The sequence below is a fragment of the Cicer arietinum genome, chromosome 4 (genome assembly GCF_000331145.2).
Source record: "Cicer arietinum cultivar CDC Frontier isolate Library 1 chromosome 4, Cicar.CDCFrontier_v2.0, whole genome shotgun sequence".
Classification (NCBI taxonomy): Eukaryota; Viridiplantae; Streptophyta; class Magnoliopsida; order Fabales; family Fabaceae; genus Cicer; species Cicer arietinum.
Window position 1 is genome coordinate 3,707,039 of NC_021163.2, and position 12,267 is coordinate 3,719,305.

Sequence of the window (12,267 nt, forward strand, 5' to 3'; positions counted from 1 at the left end):
ATCATTTAACATTGTCTTTTTTTGTCCCTTGTTGGACTTCCAGTGGATTCGGCACCTGGAAGACGGTTCCTTTAATTATATTGAAGGTGTTTTTAAGCTTCTGTTTGAGCTTATGTTCTCCTTTTCTTGCATTCTTATGTGATAAACTTATTGTAGTCAGTTGTCCAAAATATAGGGGCAAAGCAACCCAACTATCTTGTCAGTGCCGATGATGTTGATACATTACTTGCCATTGAAGTCCAGCCTCTGGATAACAGGAAGCGCAAGGTACTATTTTGAATTGACCATAATGGCAGTCTTTTACATTTATATGAAAATTGACTGGAATGGAATTCTTATGAAGTGGCTTTTATTTAGTTATGGACTTTCCCTGATATGAAACCCATGTTCCATGTCATAAAGCAAGCATTTTGTCAAGGAATTATGAATTTGGAGGAGTATTGTTGTGGAATTTGAACATTGAGTGGCTGCTGTTAATCTTCACTTTGCTAATTAAGCTTTTCATATTTTATTTTTTAATCTTTTTGTTATGTTTGAATTACATTAATATTTTTAATGTTATATATGCTGTGTTTTTCATATAAAAAAATTCTGTACTTCAATTTTTAATCTTTCCCTTGCAATGCAATGGTTCAAATCAACGAGCCCTTTGCACAATAGTACACTATGCCCATTAAGTAACTTCCAATGCCAAGTGGGAAACTAAAATATGATTCATAAATGTGTACTTTGTTAAAGTTAGACCCAGTTTGGTTTTCTGATTATTGTTATCTAGTTTTTATTTTTCATGAAATCTCATGCATTACTTGTTATTGTAGGGAGAACCAGTCAAAGTTTTTGCCAATGATAGCAAGAAGATCATTTGTGGTGAGTACCTGTATAATAATTGATGTTTTTCAAGTTTAGCTGTTGCTGCCTTCCATGTAACTCATGAAATAAACTGCAAATGATTAGAAAAATTGCAGTGAATATTTCAGAAATTTGAAGTGTTGTGTATGAGTGTTATCGGCTGTAGTCCTTTTGAAATTAAGCTCATATTACTTGTCACTTGCGCTGTAGAAAAAAAGTTAAAAAAGGCATGACTGTTGTTGCGAGAAAGCAATTGGTGTTGTTTTAATCCACCAAAGCATCTATTAAAGCCAGTATTCTGACTTATTCTTTGTAAAGTTTACTTTTCTGATTCACAATTCAGCACCTTATGTTCTTGTAGGGATATAGTGCTGTTAGGATATAGAATAATGGGAAATTAGAGTAGTTAAGAGATAGGAGGAGCTTTTATAAGTCTGTTAGTTATTTTCTATTTCTGTTTTAGGTTTGTTAGTGTTCTGTTTATGTTTTCCTGTTTCTTAGGCTAGAGTTGATTGATCCTTATCCCTTTTATCCTGTTGTATATAGAACCTATAAATAAATGTTCTCTTCCCCTTAGAAAGGATCTTTTGCCAAACTTATAATTTTTCATTAACTGGCATTCCGGTTGAAGGGTGCATTCGCTCTTGAAGAGCATATCCGCTCTTGCTATCCTTTCATTATTATTAATAAAATTACAGGGACAAATAAAGTCCTTTTGCCACTAAATTTTTTCAAAAGAACCTAACAAGTGCCCATTAAGGTTGTTAGACAATTTTAAAGGGCAAGTTGTCTTATTAACTTGGTATGTACTTGAGACAAGTATGTATAAAAGAGAGGACAAAGCTTAACATATTTTATGCATCCATTGTGCTGAAGTTATCAAAAGTAAATACTTTAATTAAAATAATTATCAGATAGAGAAGTATTACAAAGAAGGAGAATAAATATCAATCAAATAGAAGAGTTAGAAGGGACGGACAGTTTAAGTTAGATACCAAACTACCAACTTATCTATCTGCCTTGGATGTGACGATGTGCCATACTGGTTCCCTTGATATTAATTATTTGATATAGGTTTCCTGTGGTCTCCCTTATTTATTTTGGGCTGCAAATGTAGGGAGTTCCTAAAACAGTTTATCAAGTCATTCTCTTTTGTTATTTGTTCTCAGATCCTGAAATGCAGAGCCACATAGAGAAGAGTTTTTATAGCGGACATGCTTCATATAAAGTTTCTCTTTCGGTAATTCAATGAAAGTAGCTTTCTTAATTGTTATGAGTCCTTTGATTATCAGTTTCAAATTTCTATTTGACTGCCAGGCTTCTTTACGAAGAATTCCAACAGTTCAATAATTTTTTTTCTCTCAACATTACAGACTGGATATCTTGATATATGGGAGCCAGCCACATTGGCCATTAAGAAGGAAGGTTACAGTATCAAATGCAGTGGACCAAATGGAGTTGTAATCGCAGAAAAATTTTCTCCATCCACCACTGTATGTCTTATTCTTTGATATTCCGTGTTAAGATTTTAGCTAGGTGGAATTGTAGGAAAGTTATTGATTGGTTTAGAAAAATAAAGCAACACAGATTCTGGGAGTCATTAAGTGAATTGTTCTTTCTGTCTTTGAACATAAATTTCTCTGTATTATATTTCTTTCATGCTAATTTTTTTTATAGTATTTAAAAAAAATCATAAAACATAATATAAAATTGAATTTCTAAAAATTCAAAACAAGAACGTACTTCATAGAATGACTTTATAAAACTAGCATGTGGTTTAATTTGGACGATGCGTGTTGAATTTTGGTAATTTAACTAATGGAAAATACATTTATGCTGTAAACAAGAAAAATATGCAATAAATTTTTAAATCCTTGTGTTTGCAACAACAAAAAAAGTCATGCGTTGAAATGGACTAAGGCAGAAAATAGAAAATGTTGTATTGATATTGACATCTAGTGCCAAAAAAATTGAATAGTTATCTGTTCAAATGAAAAGATCCAACTATATTAAAACCTCTTGAGCTGTATCTAAAGTGTCCCAGCCTTATCAAAATTCTGATTTTTAAAATGACTTGAATACCTTACAAATAAGTATTGGTGGAGTACCCCACAATGTATATATATATATATATATATATATATATATAGGGATGCATCTGATATGATATGCAAAGAAAGTGCAAGTATCAGTACTTCATAAATCAGTTTCTTGTGATATGCTATGAAAACCAGTTGTGTTTGTATGTTTTGAACTCTAGAAGACTTAGTATTCAACTAATGGCGAATAATTTTATCTCTTTTCTTCATTTACTTCTGTAGGTTGTGATTCCATATGGTCACATTTCAGAATTTATTATAATCGGTTCCACTGGGGCTGAACATCTTTTAAGAGCAGAGAACAACTCGACAGATGTCAGTGGGTAAGTATTCTTACTGTTGCTTTGTTACACAAACTGACTGACAAAAGGAATTAAGTTGCCAATGAGATCATGTTTCATGTGGATATTGAATGGAATAATGATCTCTTATCTAGTTGTGCTGTTTAATTATCTATCTTCTAAATGAAAAACGTTCATATTAAAGGTTTGTTTGGTTCAATGGAGGGGAGGGGAGTGGAAAGAAGGGAAATAGGGATATGTTTGGTTCAATGGAGGGGAGGAAGGGAAGGATTTTGAATGATTGTGTTTTGTTCAAGGGAGGGGAGGAATTTTAAATGGTTTATAGATTGTTTTGGCCCCCTCTCCTCCCCCCTCCAAATCCCCAAAATGGAGGGAGATTGTGTTTAGTTCAAGGGGGGGAGGAGGAATTTTAAATGGTTTATAAATTGTTTTGGCCCTCTCCCCTCCCCCCTCCAAATCCCCAAAATGGAGGGGGATCAAAAATAAGTGTAGGAGGGATTTTGTTTCCCTCCCTCTTAAAAATTGAACCAAACACATGTTTTAAAATATCCCCTCCTCTCCCCTCTAAAGCTCTCCAACCACGCAGACCCTAAATGGAAACCATTTTCTTTTTCATTTTTGTATGTATGGTCATTAATTTATGGCAATGGAATTGTTTTTGGAAGGAAGTCTTGGATGCAGTCGTAGTCCTTTGGTTTAGTGCCCTTGGTCAATAAATTGGATTTCATTTTCAGTAGCCTGAATGCCTTATTGTTTATTGTTTCTTCTCTTTGTTAACTTTAAATGCAAAAAAAAAAATTCACGAGCTGAAGATTAGTGTTTTCTGTTGTACTTATGTCCTTATGTATTTTAGTAATATTTTTCGTTCAAAGTTCATTGGCTCTGGCTTTTGTTGTCATGGATAACACAGGCATAAAATTTTTATCTTAGCTATAATGGGTTATTTTTTGGCTACAACCTATTGGTGGATTTTTTACTATTATCAATGCAAAGTATAATAATACTTTGGAAGTTGTGTATATAATAATTATTGAAGGGTAGTATAGAAAAAAAAATTATTAAAGTTAGCATTGAAAATTGAGAATGACATTCATTTTGAGACAATTTTTTGTTGTTAAAGTGAGATTCATTGTGAGACGGAGAGAATATTTCTTTAGAATCAGCTAATCCTTACCAAGTAACACCGTTCAAGTCCCTGCTCCCTATCCCTAGTGTTGGACCCTACATAGACTACCTTAAGCTGTTAACTAAAGAGAGCTAGAGAAGTTTGAACCTAACAAACTTATAATATATTATTTGCTCACAATGCATTTGGAATTATTATTCTTTAATCTCTTAGTAAGAAAGATACTTTTTTTCATAAAAAGAAGTACCCCGTGTTATTAAGTTGTCAAATGGTTGTGCAATAGGTCGCATTTCTGATTCTTGTCTATTTATTTACTTTTTGCTATTTTGGTTTCTGCTTTAATGAAATTGTTTATGTTGCTCCTTCTGCAGCGCTAGAGACACTATTGTGCTCACATTGAGATTATTTATCCTAAGGGTATATGAATCTTCTCCTTACTTTTTGTTTTTCCGATTAATAATATAAATGCCATGGTTATATATTAAGACTTTTTTCCATTTTCTGATTCTGTTTCCTTGGCATGTCATTATGTTATAAAATAGTTAGAGACAAAGGCAACATTACAATCTCAACATCATTGAGTTTGTTCAAACTTCTATTTAACCAATCATTATAACTTTCGATGAACTCTATGTAATGTCTGTAAAAATTATCTCTTGCATTTGTTATATGTATATGTTCTCTGCTTGGAAAGTATGGGATTATTTGATTAGATTACTTTACCTCTCTTTTTCTGAAGTCCATTGAGCTTTGTAATTTGAAGGCTGTGATCCTTTTTTGGCCCTGAATTGATCATTTTATGCATTCATTGCTGTTATTTGTTTTTGTTTTAAATTTGTTTCTAGTATAACTTTTTTATGGAAGTATTGTTCCAGTGAGTAGCCATTATATTCAAGTATTTTGTTTTTTTGATTCTGCAGGCTGGGGACAGAAAGAGGGGAAGGAGGAAGGGATTATTATTCTTTAACAAGTAAGCGAAAGTTGGCAATTTTGCAGAAAATCTCTGCTGCAAGTAAAATGTGCTGACCGTAGATGGGGACTGGGAGTTGTGTTTAGTGTGCTACCTAAATTTTTGTTGGTTTCATATTGTATCATAGGGCAGAATTAGCTTCAGCTGTAATTGTGATTCTATGCCATCATTTTTTTTTAATATTTAATGATTCTTTTTGCCATTTTCTGTCTTATGGGTAGCAGTGTTCACATCCAAAATAATTCAAATAAAAATTGCAAAATAATCAGAAAATAAAAAGCCGCACCAACCATAATATATTGATCATTTTGCAATAATCGCTCGGATTTGGTAGTTTTAGTATTAAATTTGTTTTAGTATTTAATCTTGTTCTTTAATATTTATTAGTTTAATTTGTTTTTACTTATTGGATATTTCAAACATAATTTATTATTTTACTTTGTAGTTTCAGCCACCAAACTACCATTTTTTTTTAATAAGGGATTGAAGTGTTGAAAAGGTGTACGTTCCTACCATCAACATAACATTTGTTTTTTCAAATGGTTAAAGTTAGTATTTGAGACGATATTATCAATTAACTTTTTTACTCTCATCTTATTACCTAAATCAGTCTATTTCCTCCGAAATTAATTATAAACATCTCTTTATAGGTTAACTGTTGTACTATTTTTCACCACTTTTTTATTCCTATGAAAAAGGTGTGCAAATTCTTTTTTAGAGGTTTTTGAATCATTCGAACAATCTAAAAAGTTCCAAGAAGAATAAATCCAATAATTTTAAAATTTTTGAAATTCTGATTTTTTTACCATTCCAAAGTTTTAAAATCTAAAATTTTCAAAACTTAAAATTTTAAAACATTTTAAGGTTTGGAAATTTTCGAAATGTAACTATTTCGAAAATTTGATTTTTAAAAAATTCGAGACATTGAAATTTTCAAATATATCAGTTTTAAAAATTTGAAATTTTCGAAACTATCAACTTCAAAACTTATTTTAAATGATTAAAAATATAAAATTGTCTTTTAATGTGTTTTAAGGATGGCAGGTACAATTGGGGGTGTCAGATAGAAAACTTTTTTTTATATTTTTTATTTCGACAAATTATTCGTATAGATCTATTGGAACATATCATGATATATTTATTTATTCTTTCTAATTAGGCATGACAATATAACCTACATATAAGTATGTGTCCAAATCTATTTTCACTTTGATGGAGAAAACATGTTCTGACAGTGGGTGCAGTTTTCTCCAAAATTCAAATTTTGAAGTAGAGTTTTCTTTGATTAGTCGAGGCATGGGTGGGGGAGGAATTTGACTTCGACTTGTTCCGTTGCCATACTTAATTCTCCCTTTTTCCATCCAAAATTTGCTTCTCATTCTCCAGTGATGTTGTCACTCTCTCGACCTTTCCTCCTCCACTTGAAGTTTGCATTGATAGATCATTAGTGACAATTGTATGATACATGTAATTAGTAAGACATGGGGGAGAAGAGTGGTGGCGAAGAGAAGGGTTCCATCTTTGTTGTGCTAGAGAAGTGGAGAAGGAGATGAAAACAAAAATATAAAAAAGGAAAAAAATTAATAAAATGAGACACTTTGAGTAAATCATTGTAATCGAGAGAAAATAAAGTGTTAATTAAATATGATGTATTTTTTAAAAAATTATAAAAATAATTTTTTCAAACATTTTAATTATTTTTAAAAATAAAAATAATTATACACCTCAATAATCTATTATTTTCTTATTAATAAATAAATATACTATCAACAAATACCACTATTTTCTTCTACTTTGCACAATAATCATATATTGAGATCACAACTGATGTATGCAGCAAATCCATAATTATAGAAATAATACTAGATTTTCTGGTTCCATATCTTATACTACTCTAACACTAACAATAACTTACAAATGGGCAGTGAAAATATCATGCCTATTTCAATTAGACATTTTTTGTTTGATAAAATTCACTAAGTTAACTATCATTTTAATCTTTTAAAAAAAAATATAACTAAAAGAAAGTGCAATATAATGTTAGTAAAAAGAGGCTAATAAATTCAAATTTATATGCAAATCAACAGTAACTTGATAAACCCTAAACTCAAAATCTCAACTTCTCCTGTGATCAGTCATCACTGCTCGCCGGCGGCAGCCTCCCAGGCGCCATCTCGCCGCCGATACCTCTCTTCTTCTTTCTCCCTCGGCGCGCGGATTCGTTTCCCTTCCTCTTTCCGCCGCAAATAGCGACCACCAGGGCCTCCACCGCCCTTCTCCGTCCACGAAGGCGCCAACCAGGTCACCGGTACCTCCTTGTTCGGCCTCCAACTACAGTAAACAATCATCAACTCAGCAAGGTAAGATATCACAAAATTCCATTGTTTAGGGTTTAGTGGTTTGGTTGATTCATTATTCGATTGAGACTATTAGTAATATATTTGTTTTCTGAAATCATTGCTAGGGTTTTTCATATGTTCAAAATTAGGGATTTTGTGTTATTCTTCAAATTTGTGGATTTTGTATATTTGATACTCTTCAACAAAGAATGGTTGGTTGCTGCATACATTGGCTATGCATTGTTTGCTGCATACATTGGCTATCCATGTTTGCTGCATCAGGAACTTAGTATCATTGTTATAATTAATGCACAATTGTTTCTGCATTGTTCTAATTAAATGATGATACCTCTTTTCATCCACTGGTTCTGCATTATTTTTCAAACTTGGTTATAATTATACACTTTGGATCTGTTTGCAAATTCATAGTTACTGTTAATTGGGACGAATTCATGGTTACCCCTTATTCAAATATTTGATACCTTGATCATCAATTGTTTGTATTATGGATAAATAATTGTTATTGTTGTTGTAAGAGATTATGGAGAAATTTTTTAATAGGAAATTATCATTGAATGAGCTAGAACTTAAGAGACATTGCCACACATAGTAATCCATCTGTAACCTTTCCCTATAGACTCCTAATTTTGGTCGCTCTTTCCTTCTTTGGTTTTCTATGCAGAGTCCTAATTCTTTTAACAAACAAAATAGTTATGTTTATGTATACTATATTACGAGAAAAAAACCTCTCTTTGTCTTTCTTTAATTTAATGTCCCTTTTTCTCTTTTGTTGAATGAATATTGGTGGGTTTAGTGTTGGTTTTTGGTGTGGAGAAGGGGAAGAAATTGTTGAAGTGGAAGAGAAGACGACAAAGAAAAAAAAGAGCATGGGGAGAGGAAAGATTGAGATTAAGAAGATTGAGAATTTTAATGGCAGACAAATGGGTTGATTAAGAAAGCAAAGAGTTGCCTATTTTTTGTGATGCAAAGGTTGATATCATCACGTTCTCTGGCACTGGTAAGCTCTATGAGTTTTCAAGTACAAGGTGACCCTTTTAAACCTTTCATTAATTTTTGGAACCTTGACATTTGTCCAGAACATGAAATTGCGTAGATGACAATTATAGAGCATGCCTGTACTTTTTTGAATACTATTTATTAAAATTTTATGATTTAAATATTTATGTTTTTATTTTTTTAATTATTAATTGAAGTTAAATAGTTTGCACCTCCTGGACCAGGGTCTTGGATATGCTACTGACCGTCACTGTCTTTCCTGCAACGGTTTGAGACCCACCCCTCAGTCCATGGTTTTCTGTTATTCTTGCTCAATCTGGTGAAGGAGTCCCTCCCTGTGTTCGATTCTGCTTCTATTTTTTTCTGCTTTTTTTTTTGTTCCATTTCTTGTTTTGTTTGTTACTCTTTTTTATGCTTCTTTTGTTACACTGTTAATGCTATTGGGTTATTATTTAGAACAAAGTTGATTGGTTGCAACTTGCTTCAATGGCTCAATCTAAAAGCTTTTTGATTTAGTCTCAATCTAAAAGCTTCAATGGCAATGACTCCAATTAATTTCTCCCATAAATTTTAGCACTTGTGTATTTTTTTAATCTAAAGCACTGGTATTTAAAATCTTGTTTTAGGCCAAAAAAACATTGGATTACATTTGGACTTCAGAAATATTAGTTTTAATCCAACTTACCTTACAGACCCTTTACTCGACCCAATCTGATCTAGAAATGACTGGGCTGGGTTGGATTGGGTCAAAGTCTAAATGACCGGACTTTATTCCAATCCCAACCCATGGTAACTTCATTGGTCGGGTATTGGGTTTGACCAAATCTGGTCCAACTCGACCCCATGTACACTCCTAGTTCTTGGCCTGTTCTCTTTATTGGTTTTATAGTTTTGCATATTTGGCTTGATTAGGCTCGGACCATCACTACCACCATTATTATATCATAATTTGACTTGTTTATGTTGCCTTTTCTAGGTGTTTCTCGGATGATACATACACTAAAAGTGTTGCATCTGCTGGTGTGACAAGATATATCTATAAATGCTTGGGGTGTCATCATCATGTATAACTGCAAATATATGCCAAACTCTGCTCAGCCTCCTTGGCAAATGCAAATCAATGCTTGAACTGAAGAAGCTTCATGCTATTGGGATCTCTTTTGGTTTGTCTCAAGAAGACTCATTTATATCCAAAATCCTTTATTTTTCTGCTGTGTCCAATTCAGGAGACATTGATTATTCCTACAGGGTTTTCTCCCAGCTTTACAGTCCAACAATTTTTAGCTGGAATATAATCATAAGAGGCTATTCAAATAGCAAGAGTCCAATTCATTCCCTATCCATTTTTCTAAAAATGCAGCAACTTGGGGTTGCACCAAACTACCTAACATACCCCTTTCTTGTGAAGGCCTCAGCACGCCTTTCAAACCAGGAAAGTGGTGTTTCTCTGCATGCCCAAATTATAAAAACTGGGCACGAGTCTGATATATTTATCCAAAACTCTTTGATTCACATGTATGCCTCTTGTGGGAATATTATTGGGGCCCACAAGGTATTTGATAGTATGCAGGGAAAAAATTTGGTATCATGGAATTCCATGTTAGATGGCTATGCTAAGTGTGGAGATATGGTTTTGGCTCATAAAGTTTTTGAGTCTATGCAAGATAGGGATGTTCGGTCATGGAGTTCTTTGATTGATGGTTATGTGAAGGCTGGGGAGTACAGGGAAGCTATGGCCATCTTTGAAAAGATGCAGGTTGTTGGTCCCAAGTCCAATGAAGTTACTATGGTGAGTGTCTTGTCTGCTTGTGCACACCTAGGTGCTCTAGAAAAGGGAAGAATGATGCACAAGTACATTGTTAACAATGGTTTACCAATGACAATGGTCTTACAGACTTCTCTTGTGGACATGTATGCCAAATGTGGGGCAATAGAGGATGCTTTGTTTGTATTTCGTGGCGTCTCAAAGAGTCAAACTGATGTGTTCATTTGGAATGCAATCATTGGTGGTCTTGCCACACATGGGTTAGTGGAAGAATCTCTTAAATTGTTTAAGGAAATGCAAATGGTTGGTATCCGATCTGATGAGATAACATACCTCTGCTTGTTGGCTGCGTGTGCCCATGGAGGACTAGTTAAAGAAGCATGGTACTTCTTTGAGAGCCTTGTTAAATGTGGCATGACACCTACAAGTGAGCACTATGCTTGCATGGTAGATGTGCTGGCGCGTGCAGGTCAATTAACTGCTGCATATCAATTTATTTGTCAAATGCCGATAGAACCAACCGCTCCCATGTTAGGTGCTCTTCTTAGTGGGTGTATTAATCATAGAAATTTAGATCTTGCAGAAATAGTTGGCAAGAAGCTTATTGAACTTGATCCAAACAATGATGGGAGATATATTGGCTTGTCAAATGTTTACGCAGTTGTTAAACGTTGGGATGATGCAAGAAGCATGAGAGAAGCCATGGAGAGAAGAGGGGTGAAAAAATCACCTGGGTTTAGTTTTGTTGAAATATCTGGGATTCTTCATAGATTTATTGCTCATGATAAAACACATCCTGATTCGGAAGAAACTTATTCTATGCTAAATTTTGTTGTCTATCAAATGATACATGGTGTTCGCCAAGACAATCGGGGGGAGAATTTTTTGAATGATACATTAATAGAAGATGAGTTGACTCTCTTTTGAGTAGAACTGCATTTAGGTTTGGAGCAGTTAACACTTGTTTTGGAAGAATTATTGCATATGACCTAGATTTCAATGTAATTATTATCAAAATCCTTTTGGTTTTTGTCTTTAGCAAAGCGTCTTCATAAAAGTTTAGAAGTCCATGTAAAAATATAGGTTACATGCTGTTTAATTAATAATGTCCTTGGCCTTTCGGACCAACAAACACAAAAAACTATTGCTAGGAGAATAACTGTAACTAGCAGACATTGTTAGGTGCCAATATTGTTTTAATCATTACATCTTATTTTTCTTGTTTTATGTTAATTTTATTAGTTAAAAAAATCTTAAGTGTTTGATTTTATTTTTAAATAAAGTTTCTTAATTTTTAAAAATGCTGGAGTTGAACCAATTCGTTTTTCAAGGGTTTACTTCTCATTTGCCTCAATCAAGTAAATTGAATATCTCTTTGTTTAACTATGATGAAAGTATACATGAGAACCATATAACATAAATAAAAAGAGTAATTAAAATAGTATTAATAAATTTTTGTTGTATTTATTATTAATTTATTTCATTTGTTATCCAATGCGAGCATATATAAGTCATGGCTCCCATAGGACATCATTTCTACAATTGAGTGTAGAGCCATGCATGTAATTAATTTAGATTATTTCAACTAACTCAGAATTCGCACAATGAATTTGAGAGATATCACCAATGTGATTCTTTATGGCTATATGAATGTCTTTTGTAACATATGGAACATTAATGCGTTGAGAAATACCTTCTTGTCTAAGAATATCGAAAAGGTCATAACCGCTCCAAATATTTTGTGCCAACTCAAAATATTGAGTTTGGTTAAACATGTTGGAAGAGCATATGCCATGCGTA

General features: G+C 33.1%; 2 protein-coding genes across 8 annotated transcripts in view; both read left to right on the forward strand.

Moving 5' to 3' along the window:
* Window positions 1–5,548, forward strand: part of LOC140920197 (uncharacterized) — an 8,381-nt gene extending 2,833 nt beyond the window's left edge. Inside the window, exons 3-10 of the mRNA XM_073368088.1 lie at window positions 44–86; window positions 176–267; window positions 819–867; window positions 2,019–2,089; window positions 2,223–2,342; window positions 3,171–3,271; window positions 4,748–4,793; window positions 5,297–5,548. Coding sequence (XP_073224189.1) covers window positions 44–86; window positions 176–267; window positions 819–867; window positions 2,019–2,089; window positions 2,223–2,342; window positions 3,171–3,271; window positions 4,748–4,793; window positions 5,297–5,350 — 576 coding nt within the window. The 3' untranslated portion in view covers window positions 5,351–5,548. The remainder of the gene's footprint in view (window positions 1–43; window positions 87–175; window positions 268–818; window positions 868–2,018; window positions 2,090–2,222; window positions 2,343–3,170; window positions 3,272–4,747; window positions 4,794–5,296) is intronic.
* Window positions 5,549–7,323: 1,775 nt separating this feature from the next.
* LOC101508122 (pentatricopeptide repeat-containing protein At5g08305-like) lies at window positions 7,324–11,694 on the forward strand. 7 transcript variants are annotated; one of them, XM_004495412.4, is made up of 4 exons: window positions 7,324–7,706; window positions 8,500–8,703; window positions 8,927–9,041; window positions 9,679–11,694. In XM_004495412.4, exon 4 carries the CDS (start codon window positions 9,745–9,747, stop codon window positions 11,392–11,394), a length of 1,650 nt encoding a protein of 549 aa, XP_004495469.1. In that variant the 5' UTR covers window positions 7,324–7,706; window positions 8,500–8,703; window positions 8,927–9,041; window positions 9,679–9,744; the 3' UTR covers window positions 11,395–11,694. The 7 variants fall into 7 exon arrangements, with proteins under 7 accessions (XP_004495469.1, XP_073223241.1, XP_073223242.1 ...); XM_004495413.4 differs by having other exon boundaries at window positions 7,325–7,706; window positions 8,927–9,021; XM_004495415.4 differs by having other exon boundaries at window positions 7,345–7,706; window positions 8,927–9,865; window positions 9,951–11,694.
* The last annotated feature ends 573 nt before the right edge of the window (window positions 11,695–12,267 follow it).